The sequence below is a fragment of the Hyperoodon ampullatus genome, assembly GCF_949752795.1.
Source record: "Hyperoodon ampullatus genome assembly, chromosome: 4".
Classification (NCBI taxonomy): Eukaryota; Metazoa; Chordata; class Mammalia; order Artiodactyla; family Ziphiidae; genus Hyperoodon; species Hyperoodon ampullatus.
In genome coordinates this window covers 70,069,626-70,091,215 of record NC_136917.1, presented here as the reverse complement: position 1 = coordinate 70,091,215, position 21,590 = coordinate 70,069,626, and the positions used below count along the sequence as shown (strand labels likewise).

General features: G+C 40.7%; 1 protein-coding gene across 2 annotated transcripts in view; it reads left to right on the top strand.

Moving 5' to 3' along the window:
* Positions 1-2,083: 2,083 nt before the first annotated feature.
* MEGF10 (multiple EGF like domains 10) overlaps positions 2,084-21,590 on the top strand; it is a gene marked incomplete at both ends in the record, with an annotated part of 154,294 nt that continues 134,787 nt past the window's right edge. The window contains one exon of one of the 2 annotated variants that reach the window (XM_079704028.1): positions 2,084-2,180. Coding sequence is in view for 1 of the 2 variants with exons in the window: in XM_079704027.1 (XP_079560153.1) it covers positions 11,361-11,409 (49 nt within the window). Of the gene's footprint in view, positions 2,181-11,360; positions 11,410-21,590 lie in introns of those variants that run through there. The other variant, XM_079704027.1, reaches the window with a different exon arrangement.

Below are 21,590 nucleotides of genomic sequence, written 5' to 3'. Positions count from 1 at the left end.
TTCTCCAGCCTTTCAGCTCCACTGATGTTTATCTTGTTACTGTTCCTTAAAGAATACACTGCCTCTTTCACTCCTCCCGGACCTGGCTGTGTATGCTGTTCCCTCTGCAGGAAATGTCTTTGCTCCCTTTTTTGGTCTAACCAACTTCTTACTACCTAGTCATCCTTCAAGATGCAGTTCAGTTAAGACCTCCCCTCTGAAGCTTTTCCTAGTTCGCTCACATAAACGGTGGTTTCTCATGTGATTCCTATTTTGCTTTGTGGATAGCTTTAATATAGCATCTATCATACTGTTATCAACTATGTTATGTTACCTGAATTTTTCTCCAACTGATTGGTGAGTTTATCATTCCTTATTCTGAGCTTTTATTCCAATGGCTGGCACATGGTAGTTACATAATAAATGCCTAAAGAATGTGGAGGAAGAATGAATGAATGAATGCAGTTGACTTTTTCTTAGCACACCAAGTGTTTGGGACAGTCACTATGTACATACTAAGGGTTGTGGAGAAGCCATTCAAGAATTTACAATTTGGCTAGACAGAGTCTACAAAGTTAAGAACACAGAGTGAAAAAGGACAAAATAGAATATTCTAAGAAGACTTATGAAGCACCAGATGCCACTGAATTAATGTTACATGTTCAACACTGTGGTAGTACTACAATACAAGAGCTGAGTTTATCATACCTTTGGGATAGTTTTGGTTGTGAATGACAGTGTCAAGGCACTGTAATGGTTTACCCTGTGCTTTTTAGTTTATAAAACTTCCTTGCATCTTTTTTTGTATTTGATCAGAGACATGGTGACCTGTTCAATATTGTTTTTCCTACTTGAGTACAGGATGCGGTCCTAAAAATAGGTCCAAAGATTGTCCACATGTCTACATGTTACAGGGAATGCTGGTCCTAGAGAGACAAGTATATTATAAATTTATAATTATATCTTGCCATTTGGACACAGTATTCAGTATTTCTTTCTTTACTTTTTCTTTCTTTAAATGTTCTATAATTTTGATATTTCCTACTGTTTGAACCCCCGTTGACCTGTTCAAGTTAAATAAGTGTCTGGTTCAGGCTAAAGATTTGCCGTTTTGGCATGTCTAATAAATTCCATCTTTGTTTCACATATTAAGTTTATGAGACAAAGTCTTCTTATAATTATGATTAGGTTTTTATTTTTTTCATTTTCCACTTATTTATTTTTTGTAATCATGGAAATATGCAATACTATTTGAACAAGTGAACAAATTTCAGGGTAATGACAAAGATAGTGATGCTTCAAAAATTGAACTTTTAGCTCATGGGCAGCTCCACCGTAAAATAAACAACAAAACAATATGCTTTCATAGGCTGAAGTAAGAGAGTTCCAATGACATAGAGCAGGAAGGTAGCAGTGTCAATGAATGAAGTACAAACATCCAGTTTGTTTGGACTTCAAACAAAGCAATATTAAGAACAAACTCTGCTCTCATTTTCTCAAGGATGTGTACCCAGTATTTCATTTTAAAAATTAGCTTAGCTTTAAGAATTAACACAAGATTCATCGGGTTCTGTTGATTTGTCTTCTTTTTCAGTTGTTTCCAGTATGAACTTTTTCTAGCTTAATTTAAGCTTGCATCTGGCTGTACTTTTGTTGTCTCTTAACTAGTCTCCTAATCTCTTGACTTACTCATTCATTCCTTTATTCTCTCTCTCTGAATTTCCCAAGATTTTATATTTGCCTCTTGTCTCTCTTTTTTTCCCAATTTAAGATTATTTTTCACTGTAATCATTCTAACTCTTTTAAAAAATAGTTATTGCAGAAGATTAATTTATAGCAATTAATAAAAGGATTACTCATATTATGATGAAAAATAAGATGCAAACCAATGTTTTCTGTGATACAACTTTATTTGTAAAAGTGCAGGTCACCATCTGGATGCTATTTGATGATGCACTTTGTGCAATTAGCCAGTCTGGAAAGTGTGAATGTGATAATATATCCTATTATTACAGATGTTCATTACTAGTGATTTTTCTTGTTTCGGTCCCAGTGATTTATACTCTTAGATAAAGAAACTATGTAAAGCACTTTAACCACCTCAATTTCCTGCTTAGAGGGCAATAAATTGTACCCTTTCCCTCATCCAACACAAAGAAAACAGTATTTTAGTGTAGAAAGCCTCATCTTGATACATACATGTGAAGGATATTAGCATCTGTTAAAAACATCTTATCTTTGGGAGCAAGGAGACCCCATCTAGAGGGTGACTGAGTGCCTTGTCCTTAACATCCTGGGCAAGCCAGCTGAGCTGCACAGATTGGGTTTGTGCTAAAACCTCACCACAGGTGATCATTCCCATGATGGAACTTTTAAATACCTTTGGTAAAGAATCATGTTCATCTGTCTTTTTTTTTTTTAATAATTTTTGGTGACAAATTGAAAATCAAACTCCACAAATTCAGTTTGTTTCACACAGAACAAAATAAAAGTATGAAATCTTTGTTTTGGGTCCAGGGGATTAATTCTACAATCAAAATGAAAAATTTCAAATATCTACCCCCATTGATATTTTGAGAAGGGTACTTTATTATTTTTTTCGGTCAAGGAACCGTGACAAGATGTGACTTTTGTTCTTTAAGAAAGTAATTGGTGTGAGTTTTATTTTGGCTCCATCAGATATGTATTTGGTGTATAGGGCATAGGGATAAATACTGTGTGGAATTACCAAGATACTTGCCTTAAAAAAACAGATTAAAAAAAAAATACAAGTGACTGTGTAAGGCTGAGTGTAGCCAGGGCCAGGTGGACAGTTCTGAGAACCACTCTGAGGGCTCATCCTAGAGAGAGGTCTCTGTGTTCACCAGAGGTTTCCTGGCAGTGTAGGGCCTTGAAGGAGAGAGATTTGAGTACACGAGGCATTTAAGACAGGGGAATGCAAACACATGGCTGCAGGAATTTGCAAGACATCTTTAAGCAACAGTTACTAAACCATTCCATAGGAGTAATGAGTTAACATTTGAGAATTGTTTTATGACAGCCACACCCGGGGCTATAGGACTAGATTGTGCCTGTGCCCACAACACTAATGTGTTTTAAAGGAGCCCCTCATATTACACTGCTATTATTCTATTATATACACCCAATGTGGTTTGGGGAACCCAACTGAGAGTCAAGTAAAAAATTGAGCCCCCGTTCCATGCGAAGGTGTGAAATGAGAAAACTGTTATTTCTTTCAACCACTATGGTGCTTCTTAGGGGTGTGGGTGGAGACAGGACTCCTGTTTCTTCTAGCATCATCTGAATCTGGATTCATATTTTCCTTTAAGAAGTTTAGAGATGATCTTGCCACGCTACTCTACCGTCTTTTTTTTTTTTTTTTTTTTTTGCGGTATGTGGGCCTCTCACTGTTGTGGCCTCTCCCGTTGCGGAGCACAGGCTCCGGACACGCAGGCTCAATGGCCATGGCTCACGGGCCAAGCCGCTCCGCGGCACGTGGGATCCTCCCAGACCGGGGCACGAACCCGCGTCCCCTGCATCGGCAGGCGGACTCCCAACCACTGCGCCACCAGGGAAGCCCTACCGTCTTTTTTAACGTAAGGTCATCCGTCCAACCATGGACTTCGCTTCATTTCTCCTTCACTTCATACACTATCATCAAACATTCAACTCTGAGTGGCTGACTTTTAAGGCTTAGGACAATGAAGTTCACATCTTGAAACTTAGTGCTAAATATTCAACATGCTTGTTTTTTGACAGCCATCTGTCCAACCCACCACTGGAACTTTCTCACCGTCCATCATTTTCTGAAGCTTCTGCCAGCACCTCCTTTTATTCTCCCTGTACCTCCCTCTTTTGGCTCACTGCTGACCCCACCCCCAAATTCCTATTATCTTCTCAACAGCCATTATTATTTTATTTTATTTTATTTTATTTTATTTTATTTTATTTTATTTATTTATTTTTTGCGGTACGCGGGCCTCTCACTGCTGTGGCCTCTCCCGTTGCGTAGCACAGGCTCCGGACACACAGGCTCAGCGGCCGTGGTTCACGGGCCCAGCTGCTCCGCGGCATGTGGGATCTTCCCGGGCCGGGGCACGAACCCGTGTCCCCTGCATCGGCAGGCGGACTCTCAACCACTGCGCCACCAGGGAAGCCCAGCCATTATTATTTTTAAAAAATTTCCTGTCTCATTCCCCACATCCCTTGGTGCCCTCATCTTTCTCACCTCTCTTCTCCCATATGTTTTCCCTCACACGAAGATTGGATAACCACAGTATAACGTATTTGCCCTTTCAATATTCCCCCAACTCCTGTACATCCCTTGAACAGATAGGTGTGCAAAATCGGGCCATCAGCAAGGTTAGAAATGCTTGAGACCTCTGCTTTCAAACTTCAGGGGCATAAGAATCACTGGCAGATACTGGCTCACCTCTAATGATTTTGATTCAGTAAGTGTGCAGTGGGGACCAGGGATGTATATTTTTTAGTATATGTGCTGCTGAAGTGAGCACTGGGGATGGGTATTTTTGACAAGGTATTATTCTGACACAGATGGTCCATGGTTGCACTAATAATTCTTGTTAGGGCTATATCACTCCATTCAGAAGGCATGAATTTTGTTTCCTTTTCTTTTCTCTTTTCCTTTCCTTTCATTTCTAATTTTTAGTAACTTTGTCGGAGGGAGTCAGAGAGAATAGCTGGTCTGTGAGAAACCGTGCCTCTCCGTCTCTGCTTGGAGGGACAATGGCTGTAACACAATGCTGTTCATGTGACAGCCGGAGAAAGGGGCCCATTGTTCGGGGCTTGGCTGATGCTCCATTCCACTGCGGTCAGTCATCCAACTGAGCTTGGTAGCCCCAAGGAAACAGACACACTTGAATCAGAGAGACAAAGAAAGGAGGTCAAGGCCTTTCACAGTTAAACTACTTGCAGCAATGTGTCAGAGGTAGGATTTGGGAAGGAAAAAAGTAATTTTGTGGAAGCATCATTAATCTGCTGGTTTTGGGGGGCATGAGACACGGCATTAAAGGGACACAAGCCTGTTAGAACTCCCAGTTGATCTTTGGCCAAAGAAGAGTTGTTTCCTACTATGCCCAGTGACTTATCTTATGGAAAGGCTTTAGTATTGATTTTAAAAATAAAAAAAGATCTCCCTCAGTCCATGATAGGCAAAGGTACCTTTCTCAGCCTCTTTTCCCCACGTTCATCAAAGACAAGTATCTGATCTGAAAGCTGGCCTAAATCAAGGCCTGTGATCTCAGAGAACGATTCTTTGTTCTGTGGTGTGGTCGCCAGGTATACGATATATTAAAAATTTCCTTCCAAATCTAGACTCAGGTATCAGTTTAGAAGCTGAGAATTTTTTGAGGTTGTAATACAGTTAAATGCATTAGAAAGTTCTTGATATATTTGGACAGTTATAAGGTTGGGGGACTCCCCAGGTGTCATGTAGATACCAATCCTCACCCCCAACTTCCAAACTGGATTCTAGCCCTGGAGGGAAAGGGTTGTAAACTTTCTGTAAAGATCTAATCCAGAGCGCAACAATTGGCTACATTCTTTGCATCAGAAGAAGATTCAAATTCAAGGTCATAGCCTCAGTAAAGGTCACGGACTTTTCACACAGGATTGTTCTTTTAGCCTGATTACTCCCTTTATGAAAAAGTTTTTCATTCAGCCTTTGCCTCTGGGTTCCTTTTAAAGGGAAGCTTAGTCCCGTGTTCCTGTGGATATTTGTAGGTGGCTATGTTTTTTTTTTTTTCCCTGCAAATTAGGCACAGAGTGCAGCCTTGGGTTAAGCCAAATGGGAAAATCCTTCCCTGGATGTAATGGGTTATGGAGAGCCCATTTACACAGTGTCAGGCAGCTAGTGCTCACTGGCTGTAGGAATCCTTTTGTCTCTGAGGTAAGAGGTTTTCTGACTGGGCGTAGCAGGCTAAAGGAGGTTTGTACCCAGGAGAAGGCGATATATGATTCGCTTGAGGTCACTTAGAGCTTCTTGTAATTGAGTCCGTCACTGCACCTTGATTACAGACTATCATTGTAAGTCCATTAAGGGAGGAGAAGCAAGTGGATTGTAGAGGGGCAAGTGGCTTATTTATTCATATGTTTCCACTCCCCCTTTCCCCCTTGTAGTTTGTTTATACTTTACTAAGTGGATATTCGGTTTTACCAGTGATAGAGATGCCTTTGAAGTGGAGAAGGGGAAGAGGAGACTGTTCTTTGCAGGTGGCAGAAGAATTGTGTTCAACACGCTCCTGATTAGTTCATTAATTTTCAATTCGTTGTCATTAGACCTGTTCATTTGGCTCCATTCCTGTGATTTAGAGAGGCTCACACCTCAGTGCTGTGAGGGATGAGTACTGTGCTCTGCTTGAAGTTCTGTGTAGATGCAGCTTGTGTTGAAAAAATAGGGCAGGGATATGATGTCTTTCACTGTGGTCATTCATGTCCCACATTTAATGCTAAATGCACTTTTAGGCATAGGATGCTTGCTGGGACTTATTTTTGTGTCAGGATTAAAGCCCTGGCCAAGGAGGGTTTCTGGGATGCTTATATTGTTCTGTTTAATCTGGGGGCTGATTAAATGGGTGTGTTCATTTGGTGAAAATGTATTGAGCTGTTTAATTTTGATGTGTATACATTTTTGGTATATATTTTATACTTCGATTAAAAGTTTGAAAAAAATTTAAAGCATGATGTTTAATATAGAATTAAAACTGTAACAGTGATGGAAAACAATAAACTCTGAGCACCACAAAATTTGGGTCTTGCTGGGTCTAAGAGGGCCTGGAGCTTTAAATATCTTTGAATTTGCCCTTACTTCCATAGCCGGAAGAGTTGTGTGTCAGAAAGCAATGGACCAGCACCATCATATTTGATTGTTCTACTTTTCCAGGCAGCAAATCCAGTGCCTAAAAGGTCAGCGGTGTCAGCAGAGCCCCACTCTTCAAAATCTAAAACAAAAGTGCCCCTCCAAGTTGGTCAACTAGTAAATTTTCTCCTTCCCACTCTCCACCCTCCTCTTGTTCACTGTAATCTGTCAGGAAAAATCAGAGAACAACTCTGGATCATGGATGTTTTTCTGACTCTTTAGATGACAACTCTCCTGAAGTCTAATATTGGACTGCTATTATTTTCTTTTTTCTTTCATTTTTCTAACTGGGAGAAAGTGAGATGAGGTGTGGGGTCTTTGTCTCATCTCTCTCACTTATTTCAGCCATCACTTCCTGAGCTCCACTATGAGCTCCAGGAGCAATACCTGTGAAGGTGGAATGGCCCTATAAGCAAAAACGATGCTTCTGACACATGGGCGACCTGTGATCCTTTTTCTATCTAGAGGACATTGTTCATCATCAATGTGGGTCATTGTACCTATAGAATATCCTAGCTTGCTGTTACCATATGGAGCTGGTAGACTCAAATGGAGACAATAGGAGCGTTTTTTGGTTTCCTAAAGGAAAATTTGGAGTTCTTCACTTTGAAATGGTTCAAGCAGCTGTGAGAGGTCTGAGTAACCTCCTGTACACTTCCTTTGGGCATTGGGCTTAAAGGTTAACTGTTCATTTACACAAACACATGTGATTAAAGTCATGAGCTAGGAGACAAGATTTTGATGGTCTGGGTCTACTCCTGGCTGGTCGTGTCATTTACTGTGTGAAATGTGACACCCTGGGTCAGGATCTGGTCACCCATAACCCTCGTGATGTTGGACAGGCTACTTACACTCTCTAAGCATCTTTGCATCCCCTGTGAAGTGATAACAGTATATATTTCAAAGAGTGTTACATATAGCATAGTGCTAGGTACATAGTAAGCTCTCAATAAACATGTTATCATTATTTAGCACCAAATAATGTTAAAATGGGGAAGAAAAATTAACACGGTTAGGAATAAGTTTTGCTTATGATTTTTATGAACGAATTATTCATGTGCTTAAGTAAGATTCTGTTAATTAAATACAGAAGTTAGGAAATCTGATCTCTGATATACTCTGATATAATCAATAAGGAATTTAAAATATTCTGGAATACAACAACAGTTAAATTTACTCATGGGCCTGAATATTTTTTAATGATGATAGTATCTTATTAAAAGAAAAGTTATTTATCTCTAGTACAGAATTAGGATGAGGCTTTTTTTGTAATTAATTAATTTATCTTTGGCTGAATTGGGTCTTTGTTGCTGCGCGTGGGCTTTCTCTAGTTGCGGCGAGCAGGGGCTACTCTTCATTGAGGTGCGCAGGCTTCTCATTGCGGTGACTTGTTGCAGAGCATGGGCTCTGGATGCGCGGGCTTCAGTAGTTGTGGCACGTGGGCTCAGTAGTTGTGGCTCGCGGGCTCTAGAGCGCAGGCTCAGTAGTTGTGGTGCATGGGCTTAGTTGCTCCGCAGCATGTGGAATCTTCTCGGACCAGGGCTTGAACCTGTGTCCCCTGCGTTGGCAGGTGGATTCTTAACCACTGCACCACCAGGGAAGCCCAGGATGAGGCTTTTAGTTAATGAATTTGTTCTCCTCTAGTAAGATATCAGCAGAATGGAGAAGAGGGTTCAAACAAAAACTTGAGCACAAATGTTCACAGCAGCATTATTCACAATAACTCAAAGGTGAAAACAATCCAAATGCCTACCAACTGATGACTGGAGACTGGATAAACAAAATGTCATAACTCCATACAATGGAATATTATTCATCCATAAAAAGGAATAAAGTATGATACATGCTAGCACATGGATGAATCTTGAAAATGTAATGCTAGTGAAAGAAACAAGACACAAAGGCTATATGTTGTATGATTCCATTTATATGAACTGTCAAGCATAGGCAAATCCATAGAGACAGAAAGTGGATTAGTGTTGCAAGAAGCTGGGAGGTGGGGAATGGGGAGTGATTGTGTCATGGGTATGGACTTTCCTTTGAGGGCGATGAACTGTTCTGGAAGTAGATAGGGATGATGGTGGCACATGTGATTAAATGATGAATTTTATGTCATGTGAATTTTATCTCATTAAAAAATTTTTTTGCCTTTATTAAAAAGAAATCAGCAGATGTTTTGCCTTTAGATGAGATATATCTGTATTGGTCAGTTGATCTCTGTTCACCGTGTGTCTGAACAGCCAAGCCTTTGCTGCACGTTGGAGAAAATACTCAAAATGAGAAGCCCTGGCCCCTCTCCTCAGCATATTGCCAGTCTGTCTGTGGGGACAGAAAAGGATGAGGAAGCAGGTGATATGTCTGGGTGAACCCGTCTTAGAATGGGGAGAGATCACTGTGGGTTTGTTGATCAGAGAAGGCTTCTTAGAAGAGATGGGAATTTGAAAGGTAAGTGAGCTTCATGTAATGGAGAAAAGGGAGAGAGTAACCCAGCTGGTAGAAATGCAGGGCTGGGTGAGGGAGGGTGAGGGCAGGAGCAGGGGCAGGCAGAGATAGCCAGAGTGGAGTGTCTGTATAATGGAATATCAAGAAGTGAAGTTGGAATAGGTTGGAGTAAGTTGAAAAAGTTTTGAAAGCTGCTTAAATTCACTAGGCAGTGAATAGCAAGGGATTATCATTGATGATGGAGTAGAAAATGAAATATAAATGAGGAAGATGATAAAGAGGCTATTGCAGTAATTTCACTAAATCTAACACAGTCTGCTATTTATTTATTTAATAAATATTTATTGAGCACCTATTATGTCCCACGTGATTTTCTATGCTAGGGATAGGGCAATACCTAAGGTAAACAAGGTCCCTGCCCTCTTGGCTTCACGTTCTATAATAGAATACATTTCAAGTATTGACTGCTCTGTCCAGTGGACAGATGTAGTTGAAAAGCTAAGGCACAGGTGTGCTATAATGTAGTGGTTTAAAGTGTGGGTTCTAGAACGAGATTTCCTGGGTTTAGAATCCTGGTCTGCTCCATTGTTTACTAGATATATAACCTTGAGCCAGTTACTCCAGACTTCAGTTTCTTTATCAATTAAGTAGGGATAATATTAAGTCTCTCAGAGAGCTGTTATGAGGATTAATTGAGATAATAAATGGAAAGAACTTAGGACACTATGTGGCATACAGTAAGCTCTCAGTAAGTTTTATTTGATTGTATTGGATTGATTAATTTCTACTCAAGGATTTGTCTAGGTCACTTCTGTTTTTAATTCAGTGAGGCTATTGCAGATTCCTGGTGTGTTGCCTCTCAGGTCTAAGCTCTTTTTCATGTGCCATACTATTTTGGATATTGAACTTGTTGAATTAATTAGTGTAGAAACTCTGCCTTCTTAATTCAGGAAAGCAGCAAAGTTCCTCTCTCTAACAAACTACAATTATGATCTTGGCTTGGGCAAAAGCTTCCAAATAATGCTCCTTCTACATTCTGAATCAAGAAGTTTTTTTAAACATCTTGGCCTGAGAGATACTTCCTTTTCAGTATTAGGAGTCTAGTGCTAAGGAACGTGGTTGATGCCCAGACCTTACTATATCCAGTCTCTCTCTGGAGACACAGGCACAATTTGAGTTTAATTTCTTTGTTTTACCTCATCACAAGTGCCCCTGGCCACCTCAGCTCTCCATGCCTCTATGGCCTTTTCTGGGAATTAGGGTAAAATAACCAACCCCCTCATCAAGAAGTACGTTCTTGGAATGTATCTAGAAGTAATCCTTGGAACTTGTGGGAACAGAGTGCATAAAGTGTGAGGGCCCTTCCACTTTTAGCATAAATTGATTCTAGAATATAAACTTCTTGAGCACATGGGATATATATTGTTTATCTCGCAGCCCCCAGGTAGTCAAGCATAGTGCTATGGACTGAATTGTGTCCCCCAAATTCATATTTTGAAGTCTTATCCCCCCAGTGTGCCTGGATATGGGACCTGTGAGGATGCGATAAAGATTAAATGAGGTCATAATGTGGGGCCCTAATCGAGTAGAGCTGGTGCCCTTATAAGAAGAGGAAGAGACCCCAGAACTTTCTCTTTCCATCATATAAGGACACAGTGAGAAGGGGGCCATCTGCAGGCCAGGAAGAGAGCTCTCACCTGAAACTGAATTGGCCAGCACCTTGATCTTGGACTTCTCAGCCTCCAGACCTGTGAGAAATAAATTTCTGTTGTTAAGTCACCCAGTCTGTGGTATTTTGTTATGGCAGCCCTAGCAGACCAAGACATATAAACTTTTTCTTTTTTCTTTCATTCTTCCCTTTTCCTTCCTTCTTTCCTTCCTTCCTTCTGTCCTTCCTTCCTTCCTTCCTTCTTTCCTTCCTTCTCTCTCTCTCTCTTTCTTTCTTTTCATAGAATAGGAACTTAAGCATTTGTGGACCTAATTTTGAGATTATTCAGAACTATAGGGACAGAAGAATAACATGAAGTGGAGAACCTGACCCACAATCCTAATCCTCACTTGAATGGATAATTTTGACCTTGTCTCCCACTGTACACCAGTGAGGCCACCAGGTATCATCATTGCTTAATGGAAACTTCCTCAGGACCCCATCTTTCCTCTAGTGGAGATGCTAACAATTGGTGAACAGTCAATAACGAGTGAGGACCATGGTCCAGAGGATGCACGGTGAGGGAATGGGTGGACAATGTATGCTTTGGACTTTCAGGTTTTGAACAATTGACCTCTTAGCTATTCTTTCATAGGAGGCAGAGGAATTGAAGTGGTGAGAGTGTGAGGGGAGGGTCAGTAATGGAGGCCATGCCAGCCAGGAAGCACCTCACCTGGGCCAGGAGAGGTCAGGTGGTTCTTCCCACTGAGAAGAAGACATCCTCCTTCAAGAAGGGTGAGGACTGTGCCCGAGCCCAGCCAAGGACTCAGCTGCAGAGAGTTCCTCAGGAGAGCTAGCCAGATGGTCTGCTTTTATTTTGGTGAAGACCAGCTTGGGGCAAAGGCACTTTTCTTCCGCCATTCAAAAACAAAAACAAAAAGCTTATGACGTGGAGCTCTGCCAAGCTAGGGAAGGAAAAAGAAATCCTGGCTTTTTTTTCAAGGCAGGATGTAAATGATGCTTTGTAGTTTTGTTCGTGCAGCCACCAGGGACTGTTTGGAGGGCCTCCCCGCAGCCCATCACTGCTGTAGGGTTTAATTTTTATGATCATGATCGTCATCCTATAAGCTAACCCTCTAGGTTCAGCTGTCACCTTCCAGTATAAGTGTCTTTGGTTGAGGATATTGTGTTGTTATGACATCCAGAGAGCTTCTGAAAGAGATCCCCCAAATTTGCCTTTAGAATTTTTAAGTGAGTGCTTGTGGGTTGCCTTCTCCCTAAAGGACAAAACTCTGCTCCTTCTGAATTTGCAGAGTTAAGGTGTGGCAGACAGAGACATTACCTCTCTCTCTGTCCACAGAGGATTTCTTATAGCTTGATCTAAGGAAACTCTTGTCTAGTTGGGGAACTTGGAAGAGCATTTTTCATTTCTTGGCTAGGTTGTATTCTTTGTGAAAATGAGGCTATGTCATTAAGGCCCCCGTGACATGTAGATTCATTCCCTGGCACATAAGGGAGACCACAGTGTTTTCATGGGTTAGTGGCTGACGTGCCCTGTCTGCTTCCTTTGATGGGGAATGTGTCAGGCTCCACTGCTGAGGAGGATGGCAACCACGGCCTGACAGGCAGATCTTCAGAACAAAGTGTCAGTCAGTAAATACAGGGCTTCGGAAGCCAGGTGAGTTTTTCACTGAGTTCTAAGAAGGAGTTCGTTAAAACAAAAACAGCTTCCCAGTCTCTGTCTAGGAGTTGGATCCATCACAAGTAAGACCCTAGGCAGAGCAAACCTCTTCAGTGTCTACTGGGAACCAGAGTGCACTTTCTTCCATGGTGTGCTCTCCGAGACGTGAGGAGATGACCTCTGCCAGGCTTTGGCCACTGTGCCCACAAAGAAAAAGCCATGTGCAGTGACTGTCCCACCCATGCTTTGTGTCCCAGCAGTTGTTGGCAGCTGAGCAGCTAGGGAGAGTGAAGATGCCTGCGGGCTGTCAGTGTCAGGCTTCAAGATCATTGTTGAAGGCCCAGTGGGGACCCCATGTTTAGAGGAAAGAAGTGCAGATGAAGCAAAACTGCTTAAGGAGAGACTGACTTTTGGGACGTTTCACTTCATTGACGTGGTTCAAGTTTTACCTTAAATGTACTTTATTCTGACTTGTGGGAGATGGTGGAATCACCCAAGTTTGAAATTCCAGCATTACTCATGAGCGTAGCTGCCCACTTTTAGAATTGTATAATTTTGAGGTAGTTTTTTGTGTTTTCTCATCTTGGTGCCAATGAAAAGCATAAAAAGTGATGTCAGTCTCAAGGTCAGTGTCACTAATTCATATATATATATACTCGCATGGCCTTGGGTGAAACAAATAAATGCTTCTAGAGTGAGGGAGTGTACTTCCCCTTAGAGCTCTACTAGGTGGCCCAGAATGGTGGGATGAGCCATGCATCTGGGGCCAAAAGCTCCTGATCTGAGATCCACGTCTGCCACCGTTTGATCTTAGACACCTAAAAAACTCTTTCATGACTGATTCCTTATTTATGAGATGAAGAGGTCAAAAAGGCCCTTTGCAACCCCATGGCCTCTACCGGGAAGCCTCTGGGGCATGTCTGGAGGGCAGGGTGCAGCTGAGCAGGTGGGTGAGACTAGGGTGGGTGAAGCTCACTGCTGGCAGCACCCTGAGCAGAGCTGCAGCTTCGCAGTGGCCACGGGGCTCGACACCAAATGGAGGAAACACAACCATGTGACCCACAGAGCTTGCTCCTTCTGCCCCTTCTCTGCCCTGGAGAAGCCGAATATGAGTTTGGGGACAGCTGCCTTTGTGAGGCTCTTCCTCTGCACTGGTTCCTGGTTTTGGTGCAGCCTGGCTCCAACATGTGGAACTTAAAGCACAACTTTAGCAAAGTCCCCGGTTATAGCTAACTTCAGACCAAATCTAAACTACCTTTTTCTATCCATAATGGATACATTTTCTTCTACTCCATTATGACAGATCTTCAGGAAAACGGGTAAAAATGAATTGTTCTCTCTGTGTATCTCTCTTTTAAAAATTTACACACAAATTAAAAAAAAAAAAGAAAAGGAATTGTTAGCCTTTAAAATCTGATATCTGCTGCTGTTCCCCAAGAGACCCTGAAAAGAGGGTCCAGTGATGGCACAGAGCCCCCAGTTCGGGAGTGTGGTGTGGAACGCCCAGTCCTGCCCCTCTGGGTAACAGAGAGCCAGGATTCTCTAATCCACACCACATGCGGTGACCTGAGCAGACCCAACAGGACAACAGAAGGCTTGCTGTCTCCTTGCCGACCAGTTGCTCGGAAGCCCTGGTACAGCTGTGGCCGGCTTTGTGGGGAAGTGCAGCGGGACTTGATCTTTTAATCTCTTTTCTCCCTTATAGCTATTATAAATAACAACTGGTCTGTAGGAATACCTGCCAGAAGGGATTGAGATCTGCATTCTGTACTCAAAAAAGCATTGTTTTTTGTCATCTTAACTTCATTAGCCATTAGAGGAGAAGGAGGGGGGAGAATAAAACCCCAAAGCAGAGCTACTTCGATTTGACCCAGAAAGTCCAAGTTGAGGAATTTAGAATTGAAATCGAGGAAGGCAAGGTACTCCAAAACCTCAAATTCCTTAGGACTTCTCTGAGAAAGTAAAAAGTGCACACAAGTCCACATCCCTAAGTTCATTCCAAGTTGAACAAGTGAATTGGAGTTTTGAATTCAGGCAGACAGTGAAGAGCTGGGATTCTGACAGGCAGGGTGGCTTCAAAATGTTGGATGCTCTTTGGTTTCCATTTGCTTAAAGTTGAGAGGGAGCTAAATTGTCCATTTTGGCTTCTGTTTGTTGGTTCTGGAGGAATTATGATCTGTTTTAGAGCTCTCTAGTAGGGCAGAGAGGTTACATTCTGCCACCTTCCCCCACGCCCCGCCCCCCCGGCAGAGAAGGCAGTGGTGACACTTGGCTGACACAGGATCACACAGATGTTATTATGTTTGCTGATGTTTCCCTCCTTCCACCCTTGAGTTCTAGAGACTAGATTACAGGTCCATGCATGATCCATGGAAGAATGCATGCTGTGTGTTGTAATCATGCAGACAGGTACAAAAAGAAGCAAACAAGAAGTCCCTACCTCTTGGGCAGATATTTGTTACTTACTCCTTAGAATTCGGCTTATTTCTAGGTATTTCTTTTTTAAAACTGTGATAGCATAGGCATAACGTTTGCCATTTTAACCATTTTTAAGTGTACTGTTCTGTGGCATTAAATATACTCATATTGTTGTGCAACCATCACCACCGTCCATCTGCAGAACTTTTTCATCTTCCCAAACTGAAACTATGCACCCATTAAACAGTAACTCCCTGTTTTCCTGTGTTCCCAGCCCCTGGCAACCACCCCTCTATTGATACTTTCTGACTATAGATGTGACTACTCTAGGTACCCCATATAAGGGAAATTGTACAATATTTATGCTTTTGTGTCTGCTTTATTTTACTTAGCATAATGTCTTCAAGTTCATTTATGTTGTAGCATGTTTCAGAATATCCTTCTTTTTTAAGGCTGAATAATATTCTATTGTATAGATATACCACATTTTGTTTATCCATTTATCCATTAATATACATTTGTGTTACTACCACTTTTTGGGTATTGTGAATAATGCTGCTATGACATTAGTATACAAATCTGTTTGAGTCCCTGCTTTCAATTCTTTTAGAGTATATACCCAGAAGTGGAATTTTTGCATCATATGGTAATTCCATGTTTAATTTTTTTAGTTAATGGAAACTCCCATACTCTTTTCTACAGCAGAACAGTGTTTTACATTCCCATCAACAATGCACAAGGTTCCAAATTCTCCTCATCCTCAGCAACACTTGTTATTTTCTGGTTTTTTTTTTTTTTTTTTTTTTTTTGATAATAGCAATCCTCATGGGTGTGGAGGGGTATCTCATTGTTGTTTTGATTTGCATTTTCCTAGTGATTAGTGACGTTGAACACCTTTTCCTATGCATATTGGCCAATAGTGTATTTTCTTTAAAGAAATGTCTATTTAAGTTCTTTGCCCATTTTTAATTAGGTTGATTATCTTATTGTTGCTGAGTTGTAGGAGTTTTTGTTTTTCCATTTTCTGGATATTGATCCCTTATTAGATGTATGATTTGCAAGTACTTTTTCCCATTGTGTGGGTTGCCTTTTCACTCTGTTGATAGTGTCCTTTGTTGCACAAAAGTTTTTAATTTTTATGAAATCCAGTTTATCTGGTTTTTCTTTTGTTGTTTGTGCTTTTGGTGTCATATCCAAGAAATCACTGCCAAATTGCTTTTAGATATTTTAATGTATAGCTCCTTTCTCTGTAATACCACAAATACCATTACTTGTGTAATTTTATCTTTTGAAGGAATTTTGCTTTGAAATAGCTCTTTTTTTGTTGTTGTTGGCAGATGGACTTGATATAATTTTAGAATTGGTTGATTTCACTTTCACCCTGCTCTATCATCTCTCTTCTCTTCGTAAGGGACCACAAAGGCTCATTGTGGATAAAGAGAAAAGAGAGAGTAAGGGAAAGGCTTAGTTAGAAAAGAGCCTCAATCATTTGTATTATAGGGGCTGAGGAAAGAAAGGCCATATTTCAGAAGTCTGGGGAATATGAGAGGGCCCTTTAGCAATCACGACTTGCAGGAAGTGTATGACACCAAACTGGACTGCCATTTGTCTGAGAAGTCTGAGATTTATTTCCTAAAGCTCATTTTTTCCCCTCAGGCTGGAAAGATTGTTGAAAAGTGGACAGATCTTAGCTACAAACCTCTAGGGAATTGACACTCAGTCTCCACCCCAAGGACAGAAGAAGTTGTTCCATATCTGAAATGCCTCCAAGTGTACAGACAATGACTTTTTAAATTTTTCATTCCTTTTTAGAAAACACCATACATTCCTTTTATTTTTATTAAATGCTGCTCTGATTCTTCTAATAGCGTAGAAAATTCTTTTCCTGCTTGCCAACTTCTCATACTTTACTCACTGTTATTTCTGGGTTATATTCTATGCACAAAGCACCATTGATAGTAACCACACATCCAAAACACCATGGATATTGCTTGGTATAAAAATGCAACTGGGGAGTGCATCATAAATTTATACAATCTCATCTTCGAAAAGCAAATTAAACACAGAGAGAGAGAAGCCCTCAAGGACATTCTTCTTTACACTTGATTGTTCCACAAGAATATTTACAAGGTATATGTGTTGTAGTCTTTTCTCATTTCTTATGTTACTACCATATGTCACGACTTCTGTAGCACTGGGCCTCTGTTTACTTGAGACAACTCTGGTTAGGTGAGTATTGGTTTGTTTCCCTACCTGGCATGTGTTCAGATAAGAGAATTCCTGCTTTTACGTCTGGTCTAAAGAATGGTTTTCTGTGCTAGTAATTGTCCCCATGCTACTGCCCGCACAGGGATAAGAGAGCTGTGGGTGTCTGGATTTTTGCAGTTGTAAACAGTTGAACAATGGTGTACTTTTTAAAGGCAACTCTTTTCAAATGAACTGCAGTTTAATTAGTAGATCCCCACTGGCCTCCATACACAGACTTGAAGGAATCAGTGAACAGCTTTACTGGGGACAGGAACAATGGCAATAAGTTTCTCTAGTATGTATGTTATAGAATGAGATGTTAAGTTCCTAAAATCCAATTTGGTGGTTGGTTCATAGAGCCCAAGGCATCCAAGGAACTGGTATCCTGAGAAAGCACCTTCCTGGTATTGCATATTAGCTGCCTATTTTAAAGTCATAATTAGCTTGGGAGCTAGCAAATGCATCTCATCTGCAGCATCCCATCATAACTCCTAATTTGAATGTCTGCAAGTAGGCACCACAACAAAGCCAGAACTGGGCCCCTCCTGGGCTTGCCCTGCTCCTTCCTCTCCCCATTGTGCCTGTTTATCATGGGCTGCAGGCAAGTGTGGTGGAGCCTGAAGGAGAGAGAAGCAGAATTCAGAGCGAGCGGCCCAGGCCCTGCTCCCAGCTTAACTGGCACCAGGAAAAACGCCTTCAGCTGGCTCGGGGGCTTGTGCACTCCCGGCTTTGCTTGTTTGCCATGGAAATCCTGGTTGTAACAGAGGCCGCTGCCATTCAGACAGCGAGAGGGAAGCTGCTTTCATGGGGAGGCTTTTTTGGCACCGTGTCCGACATACACTCCAGTCAATCACGGTAAAGTGCCTAATAACAGATGTGGTAATTAAGCCTGAAGAACTCTGTCTCTATTTTTTATTGCAGGGAATAACAAAGTGCCTCATTAAACCTCCAATCACGCTGATTTTTGAATTGGGCATCCTGATGTCATCAAAAATGACATCTCTGCAAGAGCTTTCTTCCTAAGTCTTTATCAGCCTAGGGTGCTGACAGAGACAGGTTGGATCAGTTTTGGTGAGGACAGTTCTGTTCTTTCTAGTCTGCCCTTTGCACTCCAATACTGAAGCATATGCAGATTCCTGGGGTACCATCAGATTCCTTTAAGTACCTTGGATAAAAATAAACAGTTTTAGCTTTTATGTGCTCGTGTGAATATAAAATGCTCCCTGAATCTCTTTGGTCCAAATTATAATGCTTATAGCAAGAAATTAACTTCAGCTTTCCTAGAAGGGTTTCAAATAACCTGAAACCATGGTAAATTACCATATTTTAATAAGATAAATTATCTTGGAAAAAGATTTAATTACATCTGAAAAGGTCTGTCTTTGATTGTGGCAGTTTCTAAGGCAAATGTCTTCATTAAGTTTGTTTTCCCTTCTTTCTTTTATAGTGATGAACATGAGTCTGGCTCATCATGGAGAAAATGAATCTAAGAATTTAATAACTTGGGCCAGGTAGAAGAAGTGTATGTCCTCAGTAGTAAGAGAACATGGCTTGAAACTCCCTGGAGTGCTTCCTGGATTGTTTAGACCTGGGTCTATGTGATCGTTGGTGCTCTTGGGAAAGACAGCCAAGGGCTCTGCCCATTTTTGATATGTCTCTACATGACTCTATTGAATAGTGTAGATTTGGAAACAGCATTTATATCATGGAGATGATTTTTTATTTGTTTCTAATCCAGTGTGGCCATAAGCATAGAGATGTTTAAGTATTTTGAAAAGGCCCTGGATCCCATTTTATAAAATTATTGACTCACACCCTTGTCTCCTAATGCAGAATTTTGAGTTTTTCAGGATATTGCCAAGAGCATTTCTAGTTGATTATATTCTTAATTTTAGCCCTCTTAATCTAATCCAATGAAGCAGATGATTCATAGAGCATAATCAAGATTTAATTTAATTTCAACCCAGGTATTAATAAAGCATAAACTTGACCTGCTCATCTAATTAGCCTTGAACAAGCAGTTTGTATGTATTTAACATTTGTACACACACATACATGGAAAGGGAAACTAATGTTAATGGCACTCCATATTTGTTTATTCAAATGACACCTAATCACTTTTTTACTACCTTTATCCATCTAGACATTTTCTGCCATTGATGTCAAACATATTTCTTGCCAAATATGAAAGTAGGCACGTGCACACAGACCTTACCACATTAAAATTTGTTTTAAGAAACTATCTCTATGTACACCTTGCATCAAAAAGTGAGACCTCCTAGGTACAGTAGGAAAGACCTGTGGTTCAAGAGAAGACTGTTGCTAGGATTATTCAGTTGATGGAAAAGCAAAGCTTTTCTTTAAATAAGATTCCTATTAGTTTTCTTATATTTTCCTTAACAATAGCAAGATCTTCTGGGATGATACAGCTCACGTTTTAGTTCCCGTTCCATTGCTGGGGAAATGTTTCTATAAATTCAGAGAGATACCTTTCGGATGAAGTGGAAACTTGGCCAGCAGAGTGGTCCTGAGCTAAAGCGCCACCTCCTGGTGGAACAGATCACTTCAGGGATGGTTTCTCAAAGTTACTCGGGCGTTTTCCCCAGGTATGGATCCCGTTCTCAGTTGTTAATCTCTCACCTCAAGCCTCTAGACTCATATCAACTGTCTGTGACTCACAGGATACAATCCCCTGACTACTCTTAAGCCTCTCAGATCACTGCTGAAAACAATGTGGATGTTGCATGCCCCACAGCCCCAAGTTTTGACCTATCTCAATTTACAGCCGTTTATTGAACATCTGTTATATTCTTACCGATGGGGAGAGAAGTAGAGATCAAAGAGGAGTGGAATGAAAGACAAGATAAAGACATGGGCTCTGCTTTCAAGGAGCTTGTAGTCTAGTTGAGGAGAGGGGGTTGGTTATGTGAAAAGATGACCAGCAGCACAAGGTAACATACAGATGAAGGATGTGGAGAGTTGGTTCCGTCAGAGATTTCTATGCAGCTTTTAGTGAAAAGACCAAAGAATATTTTTACTTATGTCCTGAAAACATCATTAATTAGATATGGAGTGAGAGAATAAATTATTGCAAAGAGAGAAATAAGTTGACAGGAAGCTTATGTAATGGTTTGAATTTCAAACAGTTAGGGAGGCGTACATGTTGACCCAAGGGAATCATAGAAACTAATCATAGACCCTTTCAAATTAGCAGAACAAGAAAAATATAATCCATGCAGGAAACTTTTTCCATCCTCCATAGATTCTTCAATTGAGATAGGCTTCATGTATAGTTTAAATCCATTATATTTTATTTTTCCTTTTAAAATTAAATGATTAGAAAGTTTAAAATCTTGAACAAATGACAGTAATATAGTTTATAGGGACTTATTCATAAGAAGGAAATTAAGGTATTCAGTATGATGGGGTCAACTTAATCTTGAATGCTTTGTGCTGCCTGTAGTTTCCAATATTTATGATAAAATGAAGATACTACTATTAGAGATTTTGAAATTAAAAAAAAAGAGTCAAGGAAGGGTATTTATAATAAAGACAAAAGAGAAATGACATTTAAAAGATCAAGAACGGAGGAAGAGAAGAGATTTTAAAAAATGTCATAAATTGCAAAGCCTGTGGCCCTGCAGAGTTCAGAACTCATGGCTTCAGTTCAAATACCTTTAGCTTTTTTGGTTCAAATTGCCCTTAAAGAGTTATTAGAATCTGCTTGAAAGTAAAGGTATTAATCACCATGAAACCTGTAACTATATTGATGTTAATGTTACAGTTTATTTATTTATTCTTAGCGTTATACTTGGTGTGCATTTATGCCCACCTGTGCTTTTCATTTTCTTTCCTTATTTGGGTAATATACGACACATGTACATTCGGGGTCCATTAAAATCTTCTTTTGCTTGTATCACAATGGGACCTTCATCAAAGACCATCAAAGGCCTTAGGTAGTTCTCAAAATTGAGCCTAGGGCTTCCCTGGTGGCACAGTGGTTGAGAGTCTGCCTGCCGTTGCAGGGGACACGGGTTCGTGCCCTGGTCTGGGAAGATCCCACATGACGCAGAGCGGCTGGGCCCGTGAGCCATAACCGCTGAGCCTGTGCATCTGGAGCCTGTGCTCTGTGACAGGAGAGGCCACAACAGTGAGAGGCCCGCGTACCACAAAAAAAAAAAAAAAAAAAAAAAATTGAGCCTGAAGTTCTTTTCCTTTCTATATTTCAAGGATATATTTAAAATGACTTTATAATATAAACTTCCCCTTTTCTAAACTATATTTATATTGCACTTCAT